Raw genomic sequence first — 27,551 nt, 5'->3', positions numbered from 1 at the left:
CTTACAAGAGACATTACTCTGTTAGAGTCATATTTTGCTTTGTATTCGAATAATTTTTCAAAAAGGAACTCTTCTTCAGTGATTGTGTAGGATCCTCCTAAATTGCTATCAGATAATGTGTCCAACTTTTCTTTGGAGTTTTCCTAGGCCACAAAATTCGCGTCCATAGTGTTATTTTCTACGAAATAAATTTAAAGTAAATTCTCGGTTCATTCATTTTTTGCAAACCTAGAGTCAATTTCCCGATGTAAATTTGTTTACACCGAGAAGAGTTACGTTCTAGACGTGGCGCGTATTTCCGTCACATAACCGGTAGGAGTTCCTTTAGGAACGTCAACAGGGAATAGTAATTTCGCGACAGCGTGTATCAAACGCAGAAGCCAGAGGCAAGAAGCTCTCGGTCGGCGAAGCGATGACGACGACGGGAAGACGCAGTGGATTTTCAAGCGGCGCGGCGGCGGCCCAGCTGGAATCTGGTATCTATAGCCAGCCGACGAATACCTGAAGAAAGATCATTAAAATCCCTCAGCGTATACGCTCGCGCGGTTTGTATCCCGTCGCGTATCCATTACGCCTTAATTTTGCGAAGGCCTTTCGGTAAACCGACTCACGAATAATACCCACGGGAATAATCGAAATGGAAATGAGCAAGGAAACGCATCTACGGAAACGCATCTCGATAAGTAAAACCAGAAGAGAAATCGGGAAAAGAACCATCGTCACGAGGGTTAATAAATTTTCGTCTCGAAGAAATTAAAACAACCGAAGAAACCGTGTATCTCCTTAAAGAAAATCTTCGATATGGAAGGAACGACGAAATTATCCTCGTTATGGAACGATTTCTCTTATTTCGACAGTGTATACTCGAGCAGGCAGGAGAGGGAAGAGTAGAAACACCCCAAGTGAACGAATCCGAGATGGTCTCACGACACGAGGGGAGACAACGAAGACAAGGCAGATGAGCACGGCAGCAACGGGCAAGATATCACAGGCAGCACAGGTGGAATCTGGTATCTGACGAAAAGGCAGGCCTGGGACAGCGTGGCACGGAGAAGGATGAGGAAGAGCGAAGAAGAAGCGAGGCAAGAAACGCGGAGAAGAGAACAAGAAGATACAACGGGAATGTGTGAAAGAGAGAGAGGAAGAAAAGAAACTGACGATGAGAGCGGAGAACAGTGGTGGCTGCACCTAAACACCCTTGCGTGTACCGCACACGCGTTTTCTCCAGGCAGGCAGAAGCGCGTGTGCGTTTCGCTTGGGTTTTAGCCCCATCCTTACAGACCCCCCAGTCCCGTGTAACCCCCTTGAAAAGCCCCGTGTGCGCTTGCTCTTGCCTCTGTTGCGGCTGTAATAATGTGCTCACATATTGGAGTACCCAAGAAGAGCCGAGAGAAGAGGGAACAGCTCGAAGAAAACAGCGGGAAGGACGGAGAAGAAGATGCTCCCAAGAAGAAGAGGGGTCGGAGGAAGACTGACGGGCCCCGAGCTGGACCAACGCGCGCATCGTGTGTATATACCACACGTACGTGTACCAATGACTCCGCGAGGTAAGGCGTGTGAGTGCGTTAAGCGTGGCCACATGCCCACCAGCCGGTAATAAGAGAAAATAAGTAAAACCCTAAGGTACGAACCGGAGGGGGCATAGGGCGGCTGAAGGTGGAAAGGGGGCGAGAGGGAGGGCCATGCCACGAAGAGAAGAAGGAACGATAGGAGGAGGGAAGAGGGAGTACAGCGCGGCATGGATGGAAGAAGGAGGAGGAGGAGGAGGTGAACCTGTTCCCGAGGGAGTTCCTTGACCCTCGGGGGGCACACTCTGTGTGTTGCGAGCGCTTCGAGAGACGCGAGAAGCCAGCGGTGTAGCCACCATGATGCCCGCCGGCTAACTTCTCTTCGGGGCCCTCGAGAGGTAAAGCCAGTCGAAGACGAAGACCGAACGCGCCAACGAACGAAGAGATGGAGTAGGATATAAGTACCTACTGCTCTCTGGCTGCGGTAGGCAGACGGGAAAAAGATGAAGGATGAGAGGCTACGGGGGAAAGAGACGCGAACAACCATTTATACAAGGGGACCAAGGGGATTATACGCGAGAGGAAGAAAGATAGAGAAGTCGGTGAGACGCGGTCCAGGCAGCATCACCGGCGCAGCAGTATCCCACTACTACTGGCTGTCCGTCCGTCCATCCGTCCGTTCGTGGTCCACGGTGCACCATACTGGCACGCTACCATCCGAGCGTCGTAGCTCGACTTCGTCGGGTATCGCGGGGCTGCCTTCGCGGAGACGGTCGGACGGAGAGGGAAACCAGAGGCGACTCCGATGTTGCGCCGTATCGTCTCTCTCGGCTGTACAGGTTCTTTCAAGCCAGAGCTGACCTCGCCGGTGTAACGAGTGGAAGAGATCAGGGCTGCCGGGAGGATCGCGAAAATTTAATTTCGATCGCCGCGGGGATCGTTAAATGAACGCTCGTTTTTCTTCCGCGAACAGCAGGAGAAAGAGAGAAAGATAGAGAAAGAGAGAGAGACGCAGGGGGTGCAAATAAATGTTCGAGATCGAGCGCGGCTGATCGCAATTAGGCTAACGCGATCGAGCGGTTCTCTACCAGGGGGAAATTAATTTTATCATCCATATTACTGCTTGTAAACGTGGAACACATTACGGTAAATCGATTTAGAAGGTATTTAAAACGTCGGTGAAAATCGGTCGACGTTAGGCGCTACAAGTTTCTTTGCGATGTTCCGTTTCGCGGAATAACGCGCAACAAGCGCTACGAGACACGACTAGAAAGGAGTTCAAGCTCGCCAGAGGCCCGGTTACCGTTGATAATTTATTGCCATTTAACCGGCCGTCCCTTCGGCCCGCGCGATAACTCGACACAGGGAATTACGCGGAACATCGTATACGGGGGCAGAAATTCAATGACGAACCGCGCCGATGGCATTTCTCGCCGAGGAGCCACGGTACCATGCCTCCCGATCCGCAATATAATGACGGTGGACACGCGACAGCCACTTATCCATTATTCATCGTCCAAAATCATTCTTCCGGAATATACATAATTTCGTCGGTCGAGGCCTCTTGTCTCCCTTTTTCTTCCCCTCTCTTCCCTTCTCTCCCTTCATCCTCGTAGCATTACGCTTCTGATCGTGTAACCGTACATTAAACAGCATTAATTCCCAAACGCAAAAAAACGGAACGGAAACTGAACAACTGCTCGACAACTCGATCTCGATATCGTCAGAGACTTCCGTGCTGAAATTCTCCATCGTACGGGAATCCGACTCCCGATCGACGAAATCCGCGCCGTCGAACCCGATAGAAAGTACGTAAACGTTCCTCGTGTTGTCGTGTCGTGGAACAAGCGGGGAACTCGATCTCCTCTCGCGTTCAACGAGGTGAGAATACACAAACGGCGTTTACGAACGGTCGCGATGAAACCGATCTTAAGATATACGCGAGCGGATCGTCGCGGTTATCCAGCGTGTGCACCAGGATCCAGCATCCACCGTCCAGGGCAGCAAGTGTACGATCATGTAATGCCTTCTAGAAAGGTATTGCGAGAGAAGAGATCCCTCTTTAACCTGACAGAGATAGAAATCCAAAGTCTCTGGCCGTCTACACACTTACATACATACATACGCTATGTAATACCAACACACGAGTCAGCGTGGTCTCGGCCAATTCTCCTTACACAATCGTATACTTACGTACGAACGTGTTGCACCAAGCATCCATGGGGGGGAGGGAGACTAGATCAGCGTACGTGCGTGCACCACGAGCGTATCCACGACGGTTCGTATATACAACGCGCGGGACGAGCTTGCCGCGCTGGACATACGAGAGAGGCCAAGCGCGCAAAGCGTGTACAAAGAGAGGTAACGACGCGAAAGAGAGGAGAGAGAGAGAGAGAGATGCTTAGGTCTTGGATCCATAGGGTCGGGGTGAAGAGCGGCCCCTCCGGTGATGGTGGTGGGAGTCATCGATGCTCCCGATGGTGGAGGTGGAGGAGAATGGTGGCGGGAAGGGGAGGCTTCACGGGGGTAGGGGATTCTCTCTCTCTCACGGCAGAAAGAGAAAGAGCGAAGGAGACAGGTGGCTTGAGTGCAACGGAGACGAAGGGTAGGGAGAGAGAGCGAACGAGAGTGTGGTCGGAGCGAGGGGGAGGGGGGAGGCCCGCAGGCCGGCCTGCGGCTCCGACTCAGTATCCCCGGAGCGACCGTCTCGTGTACCCCGCGGAGGTGCTGCGTTTCCGTGCTCCAGCGTGCACGACACAGCCGTAACACGCATACAAGCACACGTACACGCGACTCCAAGCCTTATACATATTTACACGGATACGTTTTACGTGGCCGTGCACGCACGCCTGGCCCACCTACACATCTGGAGAACCGTGGAAAGGTGCGCGTATGTGCACGAGGTAGGCGCGCGTGTGCCACCGTCCACACACCTGTTCCTTCGGTCGAGAGACACGCCGATATCTCGCGACGAGAGACGACCGCGACAGTTCGACGACGCGCGTGTTTATCAAGACCATCGCGTGGTTACATCGCATCGACAGCTAAGGGCGAAATCACCCCCTTTTGGTGGAACAAGTTCTCGAGCGTGGATGCTAAACACAACATAACTGGAACGCGTGTTTTTGGTGGAGTCCAGTGAATTCGGTGAATGTTTCGTTGATGGATTACATGAAAAATAATTAGCCGTGGAGGTTAACGTCGGACTTCAAATTCCCGATACACGCAAGTGTATCGTCCTCCGTACGAATTACAATCGCATTGAATCTGATATTCGATTTATCCTTCGAGCTCGACTTTACGTGTAAGTTAGATAATAAAAAGACGCCCAACTACCTGGCTTGTATAGTGGTTTTTCAGTCGAAGTGCGAGGCGATTCCGAAATTAGGACAGCGCCCAACGAGTTCAGACGAAGTCTGAATCTCGCGTAAATTTCTCCCGGTATCGGTGAGCACGTGCTCCGTGAACGGTTTAGACAGCGTCGGAGAACAGGTGGGAACGGGAACGAGCGCATCGTCTCGATCACGTGTTATTCACGCACGTCTTTTGGAAAACAATTCGAGTACTCGTGGAAGTGGGTCGTGGAGAATTCGTGAAAGATCCAGGAACAGACGCCTGGTGTTGTCGAGTGTACGTCACGTGCACACAACGACGCGACTCGACACGATTAATTACCGGCGACCGAGGTGAAACGGCCGAGCAAGAAGAAGGCTACGAGAAGAGAAAGGAGGGAAAACGAAGAGGATCGTAACGATCTACCGATATCGCACGATCAAAGGCAACCGTACGAGGGAAAGGTACCTGTCGCGACGCGAGAGTGCACGTAAACATCTCCGAGCTCGTCCCGTATCCTGGATCCATACGTCCTCGTTGGAAAGCATAGTCGTTCTCTTTGCTACGAGCGATCCTTGTACCTCTTCCGTCTAACGATATCCGAGAAGATCCATGAGAAAAGCAATCAAAACTCTATATTACCTCGAACCTTGTGCGTTTTCGGATTTTCATAGAGAAATTTCAGTTTCCAAACGATAATTCCTAAAACAGTGTTGAATGAGTGTTTGAAAAGTGTCTCGAGGGAATATCATATTTTTTGTACAACGACCGATGTATCTACGAAGTGGAGAACCGTGAGATTCGAGATATATCGACAACAGTGGCTCTGGTATTCGGTGTGTGCTCGCGGACCGGAAATAATATTAATAAGTATCGGAGAAGTGAAGTGTGATCGACGAACGGCAGGGTCTATAAACCGGTCGATCGTATGTACGGTGTGAACAGTGTTTTCTGAACCGATCGATCCGTGGAATAACGTCGGATATATTCAGCAGCACTGACGAGGAACGACAGATCTATTCGATTTCAAATCGTTAGGAGTGGCTGAAGAAGAACGCAGGTGACCCACGGGGAATGGTGATGCGGTAGTCGAGGGATTCCTCGAGGAAAGACATGAGGGCGGCCGCCGCCTACGTCCTGTTCCTTGCCCACCTCATACAGGTAACGTGTACGCTTTATCTGCCCTATTCGCGACAACGGACCGCGGATTCTCTTCCGTATTCGACTCATACGGACATGTATCCTGTCAGGCGTTTAATGGAGCCGACGAGTACCGTCTTGTTCTTCTCGTAAACTTGCCTCTATCGCTTTCGCTCGGGAATCTCGTGAATTTTTCGCTACTTTGTAGAGATTAATTTACTTTGTAGCGATTTTAATTCGAACAAATTCGTTTCTTCGAGTGTTTCTTTCTTTTTCTATAAAAAGAAATTGATTCTCCTTATGGTATATGAAAAAAATAGAATATTAATCTCATTAAGAGATAAACATAATTTATCCTATTTGCGAACAATAGTCGAACATGCTCGTATAAATCGATCATTTATCACGTATCTGATAGACAGAGAAATGGCGGCAAAATATTTGGAGCTGATATGAGTCGATTATTTATCGTGTATCTAATAGATAAAATAGATATTATAGACAGATGTTTGTGGTTGTTAAACGAGTGGGTTAAGTACGATTATTTATGGATAACCTGTAGCTATTTAGAATACAGGCACAGCATCTAAAGTTATTATTAAACCGGAGGAACAGCACGTCGTACGTGTTGGACAAGGCGTGCACTTATACTTGAGACACCCGATGCAATCTCCCCATCAAATTACTTCGCATTTGGAAAAAAGTCGAACTGGATACCCGATAATCAAACCACGGGAGACGGTGCAATTACTCGCCGATGCTGAACGATAAGGTCGCGGGGCTAGATAAGCCGTAATTACCGGCAACCATAGCCATGAATCGAGCTTGATGTATCGGTGTAAGATACAAAAAAAAAAGGGAGAGAAAAATAAAAAGAAAAGAAACGATTACATATTAATTACATGCATCAGGGTGAACGAAGCGCAAACTGTCGCAAAGTGGAACGATTAGATAAGTAGCGGCCGGCTCGGCGATGAATCATTGGGACGAGGTTTATTAACTTATCTTAGACGCTAATTCGATGAACGCGTAAAGACAGTCGGACGACTGGACGTACCATATGTATTCTATTCGTCGTTTCTTCTCTCCTTCCCATACTCCTTTTTCCTTAATTTCAATCTTCGTTCTGATAACCACAGGTATTCTTTTCTGTTCCATTTCCTCCAACAGTTTCGTTGTTCTAATGCTTTTTCATATTTTCTTCGTCTTTTTATTGAATCTGTTAGTCGCTATAATTTTTTATAAGTGAAACTTATAGAAAAAAATTTGTATACATTTCGTAACACGACAATTAACGAAACAGTTTCCACGTTATATTGTTTACTATCAAATTACGTTTCACAGCTCGTGAATATACCTCGTCCTTATGTGACCTCGATCTATCTCATTTCTATGGCATACTCTTCCAAATTTTTAACGATTGATAATTGTAATTCAGTCGAAACAATCGCGTATCATTAGCATTCTACATACGGTATAATCTTCTAAATTCATAATAATTCCTGATAATAATAAGCCACGAGAAACATCCACATACATTACCATCTAATGTACATACTCTCGCTTTCCCAGGACTACATAGTTACCAAACTGTTCCATTGTTGACGTGATCGGCTCTTCCGCTCGCGTTTTTCCACCATAAATTACGCTTAACCAGGAGAATCTATATAAAAGCGCTAAACTTCTAACCAGATAATTCTGGATTCTTCGTAGCTATGATCATCTTCGTAACGATCCAGATGGTTTTATTTAAAAAACCAAACTACAATGCGTTTAAAAATCTACTTTTGAGTACGTCTACTATTCAGAACTCAAATCAGTCTTCAAATATAGTATCTGTAATGAATAGAACAATTCGTTTTAAATATTACCTTTTGCAAGAAAAAATAACGTCACTACACGACCGAAACTACAAAACACGACCATTAAATAATATTCTTTGAGACGACGAAGATTCCCGACTTCTATGTAAACATTACCCTACTTTAACCAATTTCACAGCCAAATAACATAGTAATTAAGAATCCCAAAGAACATAGAAATTTAAATAATAGAAAATGATCAAAATCATGGCTTTTTCTCAGTCACACGGCTATTCTTGAAGACTGCGTCAAAACGCGATTCTTGTCCTGCTCAAAGTTTTTCCCGGCCTTTCCACTGTCTCTTCTCTCTGCTGGTTTCTTCCCGGTTGTGTGTCATTGCACGAGAATAGGAGAACACGCGCCGCATCCTTCTGCTCGTTCTCATCAAGCGTATACATAGTTACGGTGTAACCGCGGCCTTTTTTACCACCGATGTTGCCTCGTCACCCACACTTATCATCTGGCTTCGCCTCGGTATCTTTGTCGTTTCTTTGCTCGACGCGTTGGCATTATTGCAGAGCCGGCTCCGTGTATCGTGCTATTGTCCGCGCCGCGATGTCCCGTCGAAAAATGTATAACACGTTGCATCAGTGTAATGGGGCCGTCTTATTTGTATCTTCCTGCGCGGTTATTACACGCTCTCGTGCACGCGTTGTGTGTTCAGGAAGTGTGGCCGGGACACGGCGTGCCTCCTCCGCCGAGAACGCGCGGCTTCTCCAGCTGAGAAGGGATGATGTCGTTCACAGATTGAAATGATGGCAGAGTTATTCGAATTATCGAAGCTGTTGGTGATAGAATTTTTTATCGAATTCTGAACCATTGGTATCAGTTCAGGGTGTATTATGTTATTTATAGCGAAAGGCATATTAGATTGAAAGCATATACAAGACGGTTCAATAAATGTTTTAGGAGATGATAATCAACTTCTATTTTAAATACATTTCTATTATCGGCAAAAATTCTGTTAAATATTTTCATCGTCCCGTGTGATGTAAAGACAGTAGTTGAAGAACCAAAAGTTTCCTATTAACTATCGTAAAGACAAACTTGACCAATTGTTCTGCACGATTTCACGAAACATATTATTCCATTATATCGTAGAGCTGTTTGCGCGATATATAGAATAATCTTTCAATTACTATTCACGTCACAGGATCCGAGAAAACTCTTCATACTGCAGGCTCCATAAATAACAAGTTAAAGACAAACCATGAATTATTCTTCAGTATACCCCGAAAAAAAATCATATATATTCGAGATGCATCACGAGGTCTAACAAGATTTTTTTGTACTCGATGCAAGCCCTATAAACAAGTTAAGAACGATCCATAAATTCTTCGGAATTCTCTGAAAATGTGGCATACATATACTCCAAATGCATCACTTAGCGAAGCTCTTTGCACTCGATCCAAGCTGCATAAACAACAAGCCAATAAATTGAAGACGAACCGTAACTTATTCCAAAGAGCACTCTAAAAAATGTATCGGTACCACTCGACTGAAAACATGGATAGCCAAACGATTGCCAGATCTCGAAAAGTCTCGTTCACGAAAAGCATCCGCAACAGAAGCTGCCAAAGAGGCTCGCGAAGCGCAATCTCGTTGACGGCTAAACACAGCCTCCGTACAACTCGAGACGTTCGAGGCGAAGCAACCCCGAACTTGGGGGTAATTGGAGCTCGGGAGCGAAAAGTTGGACACAATGGCCACGAGTTATGGAGGGGGAGGCCCTTACCAAATGACTTTCGAAGAAGTGGTGCGCGGGAAGCTGGAGCCAGGCCGCGTCGTTCCCTCGATGATTTCGACCTAGCGCAATTAAGCGCCGTTGCTGTTCTCTTTCAATTACAGTCCGAGCTGGAATTACCGTTATAACGCACGGTGGCTGCCATCCGAAAAAACTTCGCCGAAAGTATTCCAAGAAACCGATACCTTAGTCCCCATGAAGAACGCCCTGTCACTTTTCGACCACGGATCATTTCTAACGTTTAATATCACGGTAGACTTGATGGAACGGAAGGTGTAAACATATAGAGGGAACACTATATGTGTTCATTATCTTTATGATATTTCTTATGAAATGGGGATTTTGCCTTACGTATGTAATTATTTGCCAATTATTTGTTTGGGGGGCGGAAAATTTGCTGGCGGAAGGTTGAATTTAGAGGGTGAAGGGTAATCGTAGAATGCGGGTTACAATTTCAATTCTTTTATAATGGAATTTGCTTCAACATGTATTTGTTATTACAAGACATATGTGTACGTATAAAGTTTGTCAAGAAATATTCTCTAAGAATAATTAGAAGCTTTAAAAATTCTCCATGTTCCGAGAATTCAAATAGAAACTTCTAAAGAAAAAGAATTCACCTGCAATGGTGATTGTTAGTTCATCTTCTAGGCAAAATAATCCGCTCGTGAAGATTTCTTTTGTTCATTCTTACCGATTAATGACAAGCTCAAAAAATCCTCGAGTATCCAAAGGTATCTGCAATCTCACACATAGCCAGGACTGGAAAAATACATTTAGGAATCCATGCACCACGAGTCGGAGGGGATCGTTCGTCTGCGGAGGACTGTGCACAGGCGTGACCGATCTCAAGCCAGCTCTCTCTCCTGTGTGCTTTTTCTTCCAGAGAGCCGACTCTCGATCCATCCTTCGAGCACGTCCAAGCCGGATAATTAAGACGCGCCGACGGTGGAGACGATGAATTATAATCGAGTCGGTCCGAGAAAAATCCCCGCCGTGTACGAGTGAGTCGGATTTCGCGTGCGCGATTCCACGTCCAGACACAGATCGATCTCTCGTACCAACCTCCATAACGGGGGTTTACGATAATTGCTACAAGCATCCCGTGCAATTTCGAGCTTAATGGGCTGGCCGACGTTCGTCGACGAGCGTCGAATTCCATCGAGACGTTCCATCAAATTCCATCGTGAGGAAAATCACGACGGTCACGATCGCTTTTCACCTTGCTTTGTGTGATATATCGATACTTTGGCAAGAGCTACCGAGAGACACAAGACCTTTTTCTCTCGATTCCACCTCAACAATCTTTTATCCTGTTCCATTTTATTTTGTATTCTTTATTTACATTTATTCCTTTTGAGATTTAATAAGCATGTTTTCCTTAGAATCGATGGTAGATTTAAGAGACGACCTCGATCTTGAACTTTGGAGATACGTAGAAGTATGTAGAGGAATATATATGGGTTGCAAGTCGTGCTTTCTAAGCGTATTTGATTCGGTTCGTCCTCTTCGATCTTCTATTTTCCTCCTTAGTTATGTATCTTCTTTTATTCTACGTTTGTCGAAAAATTGAAATTCTTTACTAGGGTGGATGGTGAATTTGAAAGTTAGATCACGGTCGTGGATTTCAGAGACACGTAGGAGTAAATTGGTGTTTTCAAATCCATTTGTGAGTCAGAAGGTAATGTATGCGTAGAGCAAAGTAGAATTGGAGAAACGCATTAATGGAACGGTTTTTAGTGGACATTATAAGGGACAGCATCGTCTGATGTGTTTGACAATCATATTGAATAAATAACGCGAGCGAACGGTACACGTGGAGGAATTTTTTTCCGCAAACATTGACATTCATAGTCGTTACGAAGGAAGCCGAGGATCCTAAAGAAACACGGACCGTAATTAATCAACGCCAGCGGATGAAACTCATTCGAATGAACTCAATAACCCTGTCAGGGAAAATTAGCTGGAGCAAGCGCGTGCAAATCGCGCCTCGAACGGGTTTTTACGCAAAAGTTAACGTCTCAACTACCGTCCGAGAAATCTCGTCTCTCGATCTTTCCCAAACGAAACAAACCGAACGGGGGAAAACCTGCAACACAATTAATCATCGTCCAACTAATGTACTCGGCTCATTCGAAACACCCTGTCAAATAGCCTGGATCTAGCCTCCTGGAAGAACATCCACTTCTCGACTTCGTACGAAACAAATAGAACCGAGTCGTCAGCCCGCGGCTAGAAATTAATAACAGTAATAACACACCTTTATCGTGTGCTATAATCATCCAAAAAACACGGAAAAACGACGAAGAAAAGAAATATTCCAAGATAATACTCCGTAAATCACGTGGACGTAATATGAACAAGCTATTGTAAGAAAAAAAAAAAAAAGAAAAAGATAATACTGCGTAAATCACAAGCGAGCTATTCTAAAAAAGAAAAAAAGGCAAGTGCACATTAAAGTTGTTAGACCCAGAAGTTGCGAAAGCAACGAGCGGATGATCGGAGCCGTCCCACGCGAAAGGGTTGAGAAAAAGACGCGCGTATGCCCCGCGGCGTTCGACGACGACCCGTTTAGCGCATTAGCGCGTCGCTTCCGCTTTTACCCTGGGAACCGATCTCTCTCTCGCGACGTATACACGTTCCCTCTGGCCGTACGGGCGCCCGACTGCGTTCTTGTTCCTCTTCTTGCGCCGCTATCGCCGCGGCCAATTATCAACGAGCGAGAGCGCTGTCTTGTTGCTCGCAGGAAGTTGCAGCGGGATGCAGCCAGCCAGATAACGCATGTACCCTATGGTCGTGAATTGGAAAAGTAAGAAGGGTGAATAGCGTGACGGGAAAGATAAACGCGGCGAGAACGTGGAACAGGTGGAAACGCAAGGACGAATAGGTAACACGAATGCCGAGTCGCAGAAGTACCGTTGAGAAAAGCGTCGAATCGATCCCTATTCCGGATAAGGAAAATGCAAATACACGCGTTGCTCGTGGAACATATATAAAAAAAATCGGCTCTAAGCGGGGGATAAATTTATTCTCGTCGACTACCGAACGACAGGCGTGTTCAGTGACTGAAAGACGAGCGAGTTAAGCGATCGCGAGGAAGCGAGAGGCGGAGAATCTGACCCACGCGAACGCTAGAAGAGTAGATGGAAAAAGAAACGATATATACGAGTCGACGAGTCGTGTAGTGTCGAGTAAAGTCGAGTGTGAAGAGAAAGAGAGTGACGAGAAGAGGTAATGCCGGGAAGAAGGTGAAAACAGGGAGAAACAGAGACAGGTAAACCGCCGCCGAGGCAATGCTGGGCGGGTTAAAGCGAAGCGTTTAGCTGGCGGTCACGCGAACCTCCTATAAAAATCTGCCCTGAGGCTGGACTCGCCGGATGCTCGTCCAGATAGACAGATAATACCGTCTCGTGGCGGTGTTACACGCCGTGATCCTGTGTGCTCTCTTCTTAGCCCCGTGCGTTTCTACCCTGTTGTGCACCGTGGCGTACAGGTGCGTGCCTGCGAGTCCTTCTTCCCTGGCTGTTCTTCAGTCGTCCACGACGCGGTGGCCGAACGAATAAAGAGAACAGACTGACGGGAAGGTAGCCAGGGGTTTACGAGTTCGGGGAACAGAATGGATAGGAAGGGGGCAGCTTTCGAGCAATTTGTGATAAACAGGGACAATTTTTGGTGGGATGCAGTTCGTTTGTCGACACGTGAACAGAAAGAATTTTTTGGTTCTTTTCTGAGATTTTAATCTCTTTGCTTCTTTTTTCTTTTTTTGCTATTGTAGGTTTGTGACTGTTGCAGTAATTTGGAATAAACAGAGACAATTCGTGGGGAACGCGAATTTTATTTGTCGACACGTACGAGAGCTTTCTAGATCCCTCTTTTATCTTCTAGTCTCCTTTTTTTTTTTTTGTTTTTGATATAGTAGAATTTTTGTAGATATTCCATATACTTCTTTCAATTTAAGACAAATTTTACAGACAATTTTTAGAGCGATGGAAATTTATTTGTCGGCACGTAAAAGGAAGGAAACACCTATTTTTATTCTTTGACTTTCTTTCTTTCCTTTCAAAATGGTAACAGATTCATATTTATTCTGCTACAGTAGAGAAACTAATTACAGTCGAACGTTAAGTTCTTCGCCTGAACTTTTTATCGCATTGAAGATTGAAAGAGAAGGGTACGGTATGTTAGGCAAATTAAAGACAAATGCTACTGTCGCAGTTACAATGTTTAGCTAGCTGTTACATTCACCGTGGCCTGTTCTTTCCACCTCGGCCGTCGTTTATCAACTTTGAGAGCAGAAGCGCGGTAATTTCACGGGTGTCGACGGGAACGAGTGACAAAACAGCGAATTACCAAGGCAGTTTCCACGGTAGCACTCTGAACAAAGAAGCCTGCTCTTGCTCCGGTGACGTTTCTTGTTGCCCACGATTCTTGTCATTCGTTCACCAGAGACATTTTAGCTTTCGTTCGATGAATAGCATGCCTATTTTCTCTAATACTTCCTACAAACATTTTATCGAGAACAAAAATCTTGAATAATAACGCTTGAACAAAAGAGACCATTTGGATCCAGAATATCTCCAAACGGCAGAAGCGTTCCAGTTTCTCTTTGTTTTCAACAACGTCGTTCATATTCTGTCGATTATACGTCATACTAAAAATTTCGACAAAGTGTCAAGCATGCACAAGTCTGGCTATCGAATATCAATAAATTGCAGGATTCGGTGGAAAAAATGGTGCAAGTGTAATTTTTCTAAAAGTGAAATAAATACATGAAACACGACATTCGTATTTATCTAGAGGATTTTGTTAGGTATGAAATATAGATTGCAAATATTTAAATTCATATTTTTATGAATGTAATTACAGAAGAAGTACCTAAATAAAAGTTTGCTTCGCTTATTAAATGTTATAACAAATACGTTATTTTAGATATTTCATATATTTCTTTGCATCTTTCAATTTCCCACAAGCGCATAAAAATTCAGTTTAAATATCAATCTTCAAATATTTTTAAATAATATGTTTCGCTATTTAATAACATACAGATTCCCCAATTACGATTTCAATTTTGCTCAGGATCTCTGTTTATAAATTGATATTTATATATTTATTACGTTATTATAAATTTAGTCGCCTGTGCCACTTTTTCTTCGAACCTCTCGATATCTCGTAGCATCATTGACGCTCATTTCCATGTTCACCGTGCACGACTATCGTCGATCGTGACTAAGTGTACGCCTTAACGCTTGACACCCATCAACGAGCCCGTGTATCCATTTAATTTATTGTCACACCGTTCGATTCGCCAACGTCGTACAGCGTACACAGCCACTGTCACGCGTGCTTACGCAACGTGTAATCGTCGATGATCGACCGAACGATCTATGGTCGCTTGATTAGAGACTTGGCGCGCCGCGTCTTTTTCGACGAACAGCCCTATTTACGCCCTGGGCGACACGATCGATTGTTTTACGCGTTCCAACGCGTCTTCGCCATTGAGCGTGCCGAAAAAACGAGGCTAAGAAACGACAAGAAATTGCACGCGAAATTTGCACCTGATTACGAAGCATTGATCACTGTCAGTGTTGCGACACTTTGATCGTCGTTACTTCGTCGCATGATTAATTTTAATCGATTGGATCCAATTGAACGAAAATTTTGCAAAGATGATAGTTATCATTTGGAGATATCAATTGACGAGACAGTAATTTAGTAATTTGATTAAATCAATAGAAACCAACTGAAAATCGATCCAAAATCGAATTACTTTTTCGAACTCTGCTGTAAATTCATAGCCGATTAATATTCGTATTAGTGAAATTTTTTACTTTCGTATGTGAAACCTACACGTTTCTTTTTCTTTCAATAAATACGATTTAAAATACGATTGAAATTGTCATTAAATGTTGATATTGAAACCGTTCAATCGTTGCATTTTGGGCTCAATACAAACGAATAATAAAACGTGCTGTTGTTGTGACTTTGCAATAATGACGTCGTATGTGACGTTGGCAAGTTTATATTTCTAATCGCGATGTACGCGAAGCACGATCCCGTTATTAGAAATACATAATGTGTATATAAAGCACAGCGATGCAATAACGTTGCGATTTCCTAGTGGTGACTCTGTACTTTTTGACAATAATGTAGTTTCCTAAGAATACAATACAAAGTACGCGATACCGTTATTAGAAATATAGAACCCAATGAAAATTAACGGTGTAATTTTTGTACCGGTAAGCTGTACATTCAACAATTCTAAATTTTTTAACAATACAGGGCACACAGTTGTACGATTTCGTTGGTACAAGAAAGTAAAATAATTTACACTGATAAAACTATACGATTCGACACCTTTATATTCGCAATATCGAAACCTCAAACTTATATGTATTACACGTATTATTACATGTATAATTATAGAAATTCATACCTCGATAAACATATTATAATTAACAAAAACGAAATCCATACAAAGAATGGACGTAATACTAAATATTACGACGAGTACTAAACTCTTCACGTTATACCTTATATTTTTCCACGTTATATACGTTTTGTGTGTTTTGCACCTTCAGATTTGCCATAAACTCATAAAAATTCATGATCGAATCATTAATAATATAAATCTACGAATCGTATAACATCACCGTTACAAAATCATAACGCGTCGTCGTCTATATATCAAATTTTCAAACGAACCAAAGTGTGCAGATCACAACATCGGCATTGAAAAATCACAACAACGTCGCATCATTCATCTCCAGCAGAACCGAAGCTCAACGAAAGACAGCAGCCGGCGAGCAACGAGGGAAACAGGTTGTTATTGAGACCTCTGCGTGGCACAAAGTTTGGGATACCAAGGGTATTAGTTAATAGAGCGAGACTAACGTCTGCATCGACGTCGGATGCCTCTAGTCCTTCGAGTGTCTTGACTCACACCTGTTCTTCTTGTTTCGAGCGTTCGATTCCCGCCAGGTAGACGGATCAGGTTGAAGAAACTGGATGATCCTCTCCCCTCCGTACGCCAGGCTTACTCGCCGATCGTGTTTCATCCACCCTTGACCGGGCCAACAAAAGCTCATCGATAACAGCCTGCCGTTTTTAGTAGCGGCGACAAGTTCCCATGGCTCTTCCCACGGGGAACACGATACACCCACGCAACGATTATTTCTTAAATCGCCTGAGAAAATGCCGATCGACCCGGTAAAAATTTCATCCATCGGCGTCCTCCGGCTCTGCTGTGCGTCTGAAGACGACCGTTCAGAAAATTGCGTCGGGTTGCCCTGTGTACACAGGAGGAATTCCTGCTGGGTAATTTGGTAAACAGAAAAAATCCCTCTGTAGAGGGTAAGACGTTGGCCGGTGTGTTTTGTGAGAAATTTTTGGAGAATCTTTCGAGCATTTTCTAAAGATAACCTTTGGATTTGATGGATTTTTAACGTTTCACGTAGTGGTACCTTTGAAGAATTTCGAACATTTTGTAAATATTTAGAACTTAGAATATTTGATCTTCCGAGAGTTTACTCGTTAAATATCTATTTCGCTAGCATTCTGTTTGATATTCGATGTATTTGGTATTCGTAGAAAATGGCGCGCATTATTTGCCAGCATTTCACTGAAAGCACAGAGCACGGGGTTGATTGCTCAAACTAATTATAATTTTCGCTAACTTCGAAGATTTTACCGTGTCGGAAACGTAATTAGTCATTCTATAGGCACAGTACTCTATCAATCCGATCTCGATTGCGCCAAATCACGTTCCTATCACGAATTACAGTCTAAATTTCTCGCGAGAGGCAGTGGTATTCTATAAGAGCGAGAGGAGGCGTGAAACGATCAACACACTCGATCAACGTCGCCGAAACAACGCCTCCGTCAGCTTCTGCTTCCTATCCACCGTACGAACTTTCACTCGAAAACGAGAAAGGAGGAACGAACTAAAAGAAACGACCGGATTAATTTATTCTATTCTCTCCACCTACTGGCAGGCTGAAAGAGCGGACCGATTAAAATCGTCCTTGCTCGATGATCGGTAGTCGAAGAAGGGAACAACCCGGGAGGACTTCCCACGCGAGCTAACAGTTTTTAATTATTTTGGTAATTTGTGGCTGATCGAGCCGGCTGCGGATGGGATCGAGTGGGTAGCGATATTAAGTATAGACCTCTCCGCGAAAACAGAGAGATATATGGTCGTTGAAACGTACACACGCGCGCGTATATACGCGAATACATGGGCGAAGGATTCGAGCAACGTGTTTCACGGAGCAACGATTCGTCCGTGCTACGGTGTAAAATTAAATGGTGCTCCGGCCGAGTCTATTTCGGCGGGGCAGGTAGCGGCCACCGGTAATTACTACCTACGACTTAGGAGCTCAAAGATAAAATGAAAGGGCCCGGACGATTTTCGAAATCGAATTCGCGTCAGTTGTTGTTGTTGCCGTTCCCGAGCCATAGAGCCAGTAGAGGCACCCATCGTGCACCCATCGTGCAACCAGCACAGCGTGCACCCTCCGCAGACTTCGAAGTTTTGTTCCTTTTCCGGTTCGACTTGGGTCGCGTGAGCAACTGGCCCTCTTCCCTTCTCTCTTTCTTTTCTCTCTTTTTCTCTGCATCGTATTGAGAAGAACGAGGATCACGATGGTCGTCGAAGATGGGACGATTGATCCAATGTATGCATTGTTACGGAGGAAGTTCGTTAGGTGATCGGCTGGTTGATTAGGTTCGGATGTGCAGAGAAAGTAGATTGATCGGGTTAGTCGAATTCAAAGGATATCTCGAGTTTGAACGAGATAAGAATTCTAATTGGTGTGTATGAATTCTTGGTGGAGTTGTACGTGAAACATCTTAGAACGATGCAAACTCTTTTTGCTCTTTGGTATAAAAACAACATTGAAATACATGATAATTCGTAAAGGGGTAAATAATACCCAGCTCACTGGAAGTCATCATGTTAAACATGTTGCATCTGACTTCTTCAAAAAATGTCTTTTTAATGACTTGTTCGAAACAAGCAGAAGACAAGCGTCAACTTGTAAATATAAATCAGTTGGAAGAAGGAAAGGAAAAGAAGAAGTATTTGAGGATATCCATAAAACACATAAAAAACCAAACTCAGACTGGTTCAAGGGTTTACAAGTACAAAAGTGGAATTATCATTTCGTTAGATAGCATTCGTCGTTTCTTCCAAATCAGTAAATAGTTGAGAAATGTTCAACTTCAAACTGGAAGAATATATCAAGACCAGTAAAATAACAAGTTCACATTATTGATTTCAAGTTTCTCGAATCAGATAACTTTAGTCAAGCGAATTTTATTCTCACAAGTATTCCAAAAATAAGTTAAATAAATGAAAGAGGCATAGTTTTTGAACTGAAACTTCCGGGTTCGAATACGTAATTTCCTCCGCTTCAATCACGTCCGGCCTTCATTTCCTCGTTCTCGGATTTCCTGGATTTCCAAAGCGCAGATTTACTCACCGTCGCCGCTTGATTTGTATACTTCTATGTACGTACATCTAATCTTAAAGTATCAGAAACGAAACTGGAACTCGCTAATTAGCATGCACGAACGAGGATAATGATACTTTCATTGATCCATCCCCATAACGAGCTTGGCCGGTTAGCTGCTTTTCAATTAAGATATTAAACACACACTTGCTTTTACATAATTGCATCCAGTTCTAATTAGGCATTTACATAATTATACGTATTCCGTATAAACGTTACCCCGCCCCCAACTTTATACGCGCTAATGAGATCGCTGATAACAATTAACCCGCTTAAACGAACGTCCCCGTGCACCATTTACTCTCGATTATCGACGATGATCGCCGCGTTTTCGAGAGTCATGCTGTTATTAAGGCGTCTGATTGAGGAGCACTCCACCAACGGCGAAAGAGGAATACGGTTTTATCGATAATCCATTCCCATGAGTCACTTACAACCTGTTTCGTTCGACGATCCTCCTCTTCGACCTCTTTCTTGTTCCAACTCGAGTGCTCAATTATTTCTAGGAAGAACACAGCCATTTAATATCGTCCCGAAGTCCATGGAATAGATTATTCTAGCCTCTTTGCTACTTCTTCGATCAATCACCAGATAGTTAAGAGTTAGGATAATTGCTAAATTAATTCTTTCCGATATAAAACTGGAATATTTCTGATAGTATCTTTGGATTGGTAGGATGTTTGGTGATTTTGTTAGCATCGAATCGTTTTGATTACATTTTCATAGGAAAGATTGATCAGGCTGGTTTACCATTCGCTGATCTTATAAAAATAATTCAAGATCTAAATGAGAGGTGTGCGTTCGAACTTTCTTTGTATTGCAAATTACATCGAGCATTGGAAATTTTTAAGATGTTTCCTCGAGACTATGTCGAAACCACCTGTAGCCCAGATAGCTAGAGATTAAATGTTAAATATGGAACATTAAACACAGAATGTGAGTGAAAGCCATGTTTAATTAAGAAAATGTCGCTCTTCCTATCAATCAATGTCTTTTCACTTGAATGCATTAGCATATAAAGGAGGATGAAAAGAGACTGTGAATTCGTATATCCACTCTGATTAATCCCAACTTAAATCCAATTATCCAAACATTACCGACAGCTGACTATTTAATATCTAATTTTTCGAACTGAACAACAAATCAAGATAAAAGTATTAGGTTGTCCGAAAAGTTTCTTTCGTTTCATAAGGTGATAATAGATGAACAACAATTTCTGTTTTATATTATTTTATTGAATTAGGTATGATCCATTTCGTTCTATTTCTATTATTATGTTCGTGCATAATTCAATAAACTAATATAAAACAAAAAACATTGTGCATCTATTATTTCCTTATAAAACGAAAGAAACATTTTGGACAATCTAATACAAGTTAAGGATACGAATAAAGTATGGAAGAACGAGTTAGATCAGATGAGGAAGCGGTTGAAAAAATTATAATCGGCTCGCGTTTCGTCAAAATCAAATAAATTATTATTAAAATTTATTAGTGGACACAAGAAAAGTGGATATGGGATCAAAGGAAAGAAGCTCGGAAACAGTATCGACTTCCGTCGACATCCTTCAGGACAGGCGTAGAAAATTCCATGAGAACCGCCGGTAAGGATACGGTAGGATCGTTTCTCAGTATGCGTTCCGCGGCCGTTTTTTCGGTCGAATGAGTTATTCGTATTAACTCCCGCGATGTTCGACGCGCAGAAGACTAAGAGCCGAAGCGAGGTATGGCTCGCTGCACCTTGGCTATGCGGAAAGGAAAGGCTATTCTCCTGCGAATCGGCACACGGACGGTAGAGAGAAACGACTCATCCTCGTCGTGCACGTCGAGAGGCCCGGCAAACTCGTAACAAGTCACGAGCAGAGGTGTATACGCGTCGACGGCCACGGTAATGCTCTCAGAAAGGAGCCCTAAAACGCGCGTAAAACCCTCTACTCTCGTGTACCAGGTGTCCAGAAATCAATCTGGTGACAAAACGCCGCTCCTTTGTTTCCCCGTGTCAGCGACCGATCGCTTTTTTACGCAGATCCTTGGTGGTCCATCGATATAACGATGTTTTCAGCATTGGACAAAGTATAAGCTCCGTTGCTCGAATTTTTAATCTCTTTGAGAAATTTTACTTAAAAAACATGAAGAATGTAATGGTGATCATTGCGTGGATCATATCTTGGATAAATATTTTTATAATATTGTTACGATACGATATGGGCTAAGGGAATGGCGTGTAACGTAACGAACCTTCAAACTTACACTGTCAGAATGAATTTTATTGCGTTAGAGTTTTGTAAGACTTTACATTTCTTTGTTATGTTATAAACTACGTGGTAGGTAAAGAAAGCGTGAAATGTAAAATAATGAAGTGTATAATCTTATAAATTCAGAATTGATTGCTTTATAGTACACACTAAAGATCTACAGGATTTGTTTAATTTAATCCTTATTGGAATATAAATTACGTGATAGTTAAAAGAAGCATCGTAAAATAATAAAGAATATAGTTTTACAAATTAAGAATTCATATATATAATATTTATAATATTTATATATATATATTATTCAAATATCTTATAGTAAAAATTACAGTACAATTTGACTAGTATATGTGTATTAGTACCAGTACATGATAGTATATTTACTGTTAGGTTTTGATAGACATTACAAATTTCTAACTTTTTCCAATTTTACTAAAGATTCATTGAACTCCAATTCCAAAGCCATAAGCCTTTCAAATAGAGGTCATCTTAGATACATCTTCATCTAGAAAGTCTTTTAGGAGACCATAGCAATAACCTGTCTGACAATGTAACAAGAAAGAGTAACTCGCGGAGGGAACTTCGAAAAAGCGCGGTAATTTCAGTCATTCGAAAGACAGACGATGCCCTGACGAAGTGGAAGGTTTTAAGTAGCAGCTGGAGGTAGTTGACACTTTAATGACTGATGCAGCGTCGGCTCTGTGCATCGTTTTCTTACGCATTTAACCGGTTGCTGCGTTAATGCCTGTTTATATTACGGTACTACTGCCATGATCGTGCATGTATTCGCACGAATCGGACGCGAAAAATCGTAGACAAGACTTGGCTCATTGCATCGACCGCTGTATGACTTCGCTGGACTTCCGACAAACGGCTTGACAGTTACTAAACGTCCTCCTAAGCGGATTAATCTTTCATAACTGCGAAACGTTACCAGGAACGATCAATAGAATTGAGTGAACATATCTTTCATTGTGACATGCGTATTATGGGAAGGAGTACATTATCAGAATGTTTTATCGTATTAGCAAATATTTCATAAGCAATTCGAATCCAATAACACTCGATATACCATAGCGAACTTTGTTTTACTAATATGTACATTATGTAGAGAACGCACAGAATAGAATTAAATGGAGGGGAATGCATACAAGTGAACATACTCAGATTCGCGTGTATTTATGACGATTTATTGAGTGCTCGCGATGGATGAAAATTGACACGTGATTGGAAGCGAAATGTTTTCTATAACGTTGAAAATATTAATTTTTATTAACCCTTATTTATTAGGATTTTTTCTCTATTTGAATATCTACTCTTAAATTCCGAATCCTTTTTCTTATACTTACGCTTACACTGTTGTCACTTGTCTGACCATAAGCGTTATTTTATCGCAACGATACTTGCGTTACTTTATGTTTTATAATAAAACATACATTTTGTGATACCTATATGTATTTGGTACGTAAAACAATTTTATAATACTACGAAAATATACAAGAAAATATCACGCTCATCTGCATCGAAAGTAAAAATTGATCGTCAGGCGGAGTTACGCGTACAAGATTCGAAGAATAGGATTACAGAACACGGTCGGGAGGAAACAATGTTACCGAAAGAACAATCGACTTCACGAAGGAGGTACCCGGTGAAAGATGAGCTTTCGCACAATTGACCTAATAACCGTGAAAGCGAGCACCACGGGCAAAGTGATTGTTCTGTGGCCGAGAGGCGCGGAGCACGATGGGAAGTGGACGTTAATACGAGGTGTCCACCTTTATTACACCTCTCGACAGCTCTGAGAGACTTCAATTATCCCTGGGTGGAGCCCGACCTTGTGGGAAAACAACGGATCGAGCCTCTTCACGATGCTCGAGCATCATCCAGAGACACAAATGTCGTTTTTATGCCAGGCTATATTCTTTGCATAAATTCCAGTCATAAAGATCCTTAAACTACAGTAAATCTTTCCGTACAGAGATTTTAAACATTTCTTTGCAGTCTTGAGAATTCTCGATTTTAACAAAAATTCTCCTTAAGGTCGTAATACTGTTTGACTGTTGATATTCGTCTGATGCTGTTTGACGTTGATAAGCGTAGGCTTAATCGATCGCGCATTGTTGAACACGTTTTATTTACGACGAATTTATTTGTGTTAAACGAAAGGTTATTTTAAACTTCCAAAAAATCCGAGAAACTTCAGCGTCAGATTAAGTATATTAATATATACAATCTGAAGTTTAAACTTTCGTCGATACGGATAGAAGTTCGTTTCGAAGAATTCCAACAATGAAATATCTTATGACTCCTCGACGACCTAGCTTAAACACGACTAATTATATACAACTAGGAACACAGTCAAACGCGTGCTGAAATACAAGAGCAAGTTCTAAAAGAAGCCACAAATTTCTTACGGGACGTCTAATCGTCCCAATTAATCCGACATAAGAGAATCAGATCACGCGTTGGCGCGCATAGTTCACCGGTTCGGCCGCGTGAGAAAGAGTAGCGTCGTGGCACAGCGATCGGCTGTTAAGAATTCCAGCCTCGTATCCACGACGATACTCATCCGTATACGTATCATCGAACGTACTGGCCGATGCCAGTTTTGAAGAAGGCCATGTTCTTCCGTGTCGGCGGCCTGAAAGCCATCTCCGCGGCTCCGAGCAATTTCACGTCGGCACGTGAGCGGACTGTGCAAACTTTGGCCACGCAAACGCAATCCCCCTTGTACCCTGGTCACAGTCGTTCACGGTTTTCAGCTGCTTTCGGAGGCAACGGGTTACTCCAGAGGCGAGTGCCTCCAGAATAAGTATACACGGCTAATAAAACGACAGAGAAGAGGAACGGTCGTTACACTGCCGGACTGGTCAAACACAGCCGCGGAACAGGGCGGAAACACACCGCTTCTTGGACCAAGTGAAGGTCCAGGCGTCGTAAACGCGACGACGACGATCGCCCGCGGTACCAACCGAGACCAACCGCTCGAGCAAACGCACGCTGCTCGTTTTACGGCCACGACATACTCGCCGTTTGCACGCTCGATTGATATATTCCCCTCGAGGAGAAAGACTCTCGTCGCCGTTAACGGATATTGCCGGCAGGCTGCGTATTATCGACGTTTAGCTCGGTTAGATCTTTTCAGAATCGCGTACAGGGTGTACCAGTATTGTGCAAGCTGGTTGTGTATGTGGGAAAATATGTATAGAAAAAAATATGATTGTTAATAGGAAGATTCGAGAGAGAGAGAGAGAGAGAGCGAGAGAGAGAGAGAGTTTAGTTTGAAGATCTTGATGTTGAACTTGATAACTCGACGAACTTCGATGTAGATTATTATCTGGCAGGAAAGTTTAAGTTTATAGGTAGGTTGAGCAAACTGCTTGGTAAGTGAAACGTCTATTGTATAACTCTGGATTATGGAGTATAATAAATACGAGAGTCTAATTTGACAAATATTATGAAATTTATGTGCAGTATCCTATGTATATTTGTCGAACAGTAGTTTTTTGCATCAGGCGATCCAAATATCAAACAGAATTTCTCATTGTACTTGTCTTTTTACTGACACATTATTATCACTTCCGTCGTAATATTATACACTTTTGATCTTTGCTTTATTCTCATAATTCTGACAATGGGATCATCAGTTAATCCAAATATCGGACAGAATTGTCCGTGTTGCCCTACGCAACGTACAAAAAAGAATTTAACAGGCATCAAATATAACTTCTACTTTATCTTTCCTCAAGATTCTAATGATCATCGACAGATCTAAAAATTGAACTTGTTTCACAAGATCGTGCTACTTGGTATAAATCAAACGTACAAAGAGTTAAGAGAAGATTATCAAACAAGCAGACACCGAGTGCATATATCTACACATTCCTCACTGGCTTCTGCAATATGTTCGAAACGATCACAGAAATTCCAACCGAAGATTCATCATTGAACAAACTGCCTATTCGCGGTAACGATAATGCGAGGACACGTTTCGTTTTAACGAAGATTCCTCGTTCGAGGAAGGAACACTGCATTGTGTCCCTTGCGCGAACGTTCACTTGATGGCTCCTCCATTTCCCGTGCGCCACAGCCGGACATTATCCGTGATTTACTCTTCAATTTCCGCGGGATTCATCCTGGCGAAGTTGCCAGCCTCTACCCTTCTTACTGTTCCACGTTGTTCGCACGAAACCACAGAAGCTTGGCTCTAGCAAGAGCGAAAATGTCACTCGCGAGACGACGTTATATAACATAGTAGGAAGCGCGTCGTGGAAAGGCCAGCAGACGATCCTCTGCGCTTTCTACCTTCGATCTTACTCTTACGATAATTACATAGGCCCCCAGGGCTCGTCCGTGTATGCTCGTTCGCTCGATGCACTTATACGTACAGGGTGTCTTCGTTATTTCAAACGATAAACGAAAATACATCGTGGTTTTAAATTAGCGGTACGAGCGAAGTTGGAGAAATCCTATGGTTGAAAATAAGGCAGAAGTGGAAAATAAGAAAATTGCTTTGAAAACTACGTTCTCGAGGAAATCGAGTCTTGTCGAGTATACGTGAATTTGCCTGCAACTTCGTTACTCTTGATTTTCGTCTTATTTTGACCAGACAATCTCCCTGTCTTTACTGTTACCACGAATTTAGAACGATAAGAATATCGAATTTATTGCTCTGCGAAGATCATTTTGATCTTGCACCGTCTCAATGGACCAATCTCTCCTTGTATTAATTCATCGTACACACGAATATTAATATCTATCTGGCATAAAATTCGAGAAATTCTCTTCGTATTTCATATTTTTATTCTAACTTTCTAATAAAGTTTTTTAATGATCTGAGTTTATACGATATTTATTATTCGGTTATACTTCTGGAATATACTGACGAAGGTTGACTGTCAAAATCTGGTACACCCTGTATATCCACGTATCCACGTCTAGGCACATACGTATATCAATACGTGCTTAAATACACATATAATATATACGTTTAGTGTATGAGTGCGTCGAATACACGTGCTCGCTCGATGCATTAGAAACCGATAGGTATAGGCGAAGCATACATAGAGAGCGTTTCGTAACTGCAACGAAAGGAAGACTCTCCGCCGTTGAAACGAGACGATTTCGTGCCGCTTTTATTGTTAATCGTACGTGGGCAAAAGCGAGAGGCCGATGTAAATTCACCACGGGTTGCGGCATCGGCGCGGTTGCGAGATCCCCCGCGCAATTTTGACCGTGAATGGGAAAGTAGATGGACTTTCGTGTAGACTAACCTGGACTGCCAATTTATAGAAGGTATCGGAGTTAAATCTCTTGAAAGTTGAGAGTCGGATTGAAGAACCTTTCTAGGCAAATGAATTTCTTGCAGAGCTAAATTATGAAATTTCAGTTTTCTGCTATCGTCGAGAATAACAAGCAAGGGAAATATTTTGGAATATTTTGCAACTACAGGAAGTAGCGTGAAGAAGCATCAATATTCCTGGAGCTAGTTACGAGTTTAATCGGAGATTTTTAGGAAACTGTATTTATTAGGAATTCGTATTACCACCTAATTTCTGACGACTGAAAGCTTGAAAGCAAAATACAAAATTGTGATATTAACGTGAAAGATGAAAGGAAGAATCGAGAAATTATATCGTGTTCAAATCTTATAGAACTATGTTGTATTATCCTATCGTAAGGAATTTTTACAGTATTAAACTATAGGATATTTTTGGATAAACATTCTTTTGCACCGAATCACGTGGTATCACACGAAACATGGGGATGAAGTACAAAAACAAATAATGTCAGAATGGAAAGGTGAACAGGGAGCATCGAAAAATTGCCAGAGCACGAATATAGTTTCGAAATAGTTCGACTTTTTCCAGCGAATCGGTTCGAAGTTGGCGAAGCGTTCGTAATAGATACTCGAGGGGCCTTTCGCCTCCTAAGGCCGCGGAGACTTCCGTTTTCGCGGGACCCGAGCTGGAAAATCCCGCTGTTTTATTATGCCCATTAGAAAGAGCCGAATGAAATCGTGCTGTGTTTAATGCGGACCGTTTTCTCCGCGTAACGAGCCCGATAAATTCGCCTTCATATTGAACGGAAAAACAGCGACAGCTTCGTCGCTAATGTAAACGCACTGATAGAGTTTAATGCGCCATTAGGGGTATCCAAATGTCAGATGTAAAAGTGATATGTGCACGGATCAAAATATAAATT

The 27,551-nt window shown here is 42.9% G+C and overlaps 1 protein-coding gene across 1 annotated transcript in view; it reads left to right on the top strand.

The window, feature by feature from the left end:
• The first annotated feature begins 4,206 nt into the window (after positions 1-4,206).
• The window catches only part of LOC117212796 (protein jagged-1), a 56,244-nt gene continuing 32,899 nt past the window's right edge, over positions 4,207-27,551 (top strand). Inside the window, exon 1 of the mRNA XM_033457835.1 lies at positions 4,207-6,002. Coding sequence (XP_033313726.1) covers positions 5,955-6,002 — 48 coding nt within the window. The 5' untranslated portion in view covers positions 4,207-5,954. The remainder of the gene's footprint in view (positions 6,003-27,551) is intronic.

Source organism: Bombus bifarius, unplaced genomic scaffold (genome assembly GCF_011952205.1).
Source record: "Bombus bifarius isolate JDL3187 unplaced genomic scaffold, Bbif_JDL3187 scf7180000008379, whole genome shotgun sequence".
Taxonomy (NCBI): Eukaryota; Metazoa; Arthropoda; class Insecta; order Hymenoptera; family Apidae; genus Bombus; species Bombus bifarius.
This window is presented reverse-complemented; position numbering and strand designations above follow the sequence as displayed.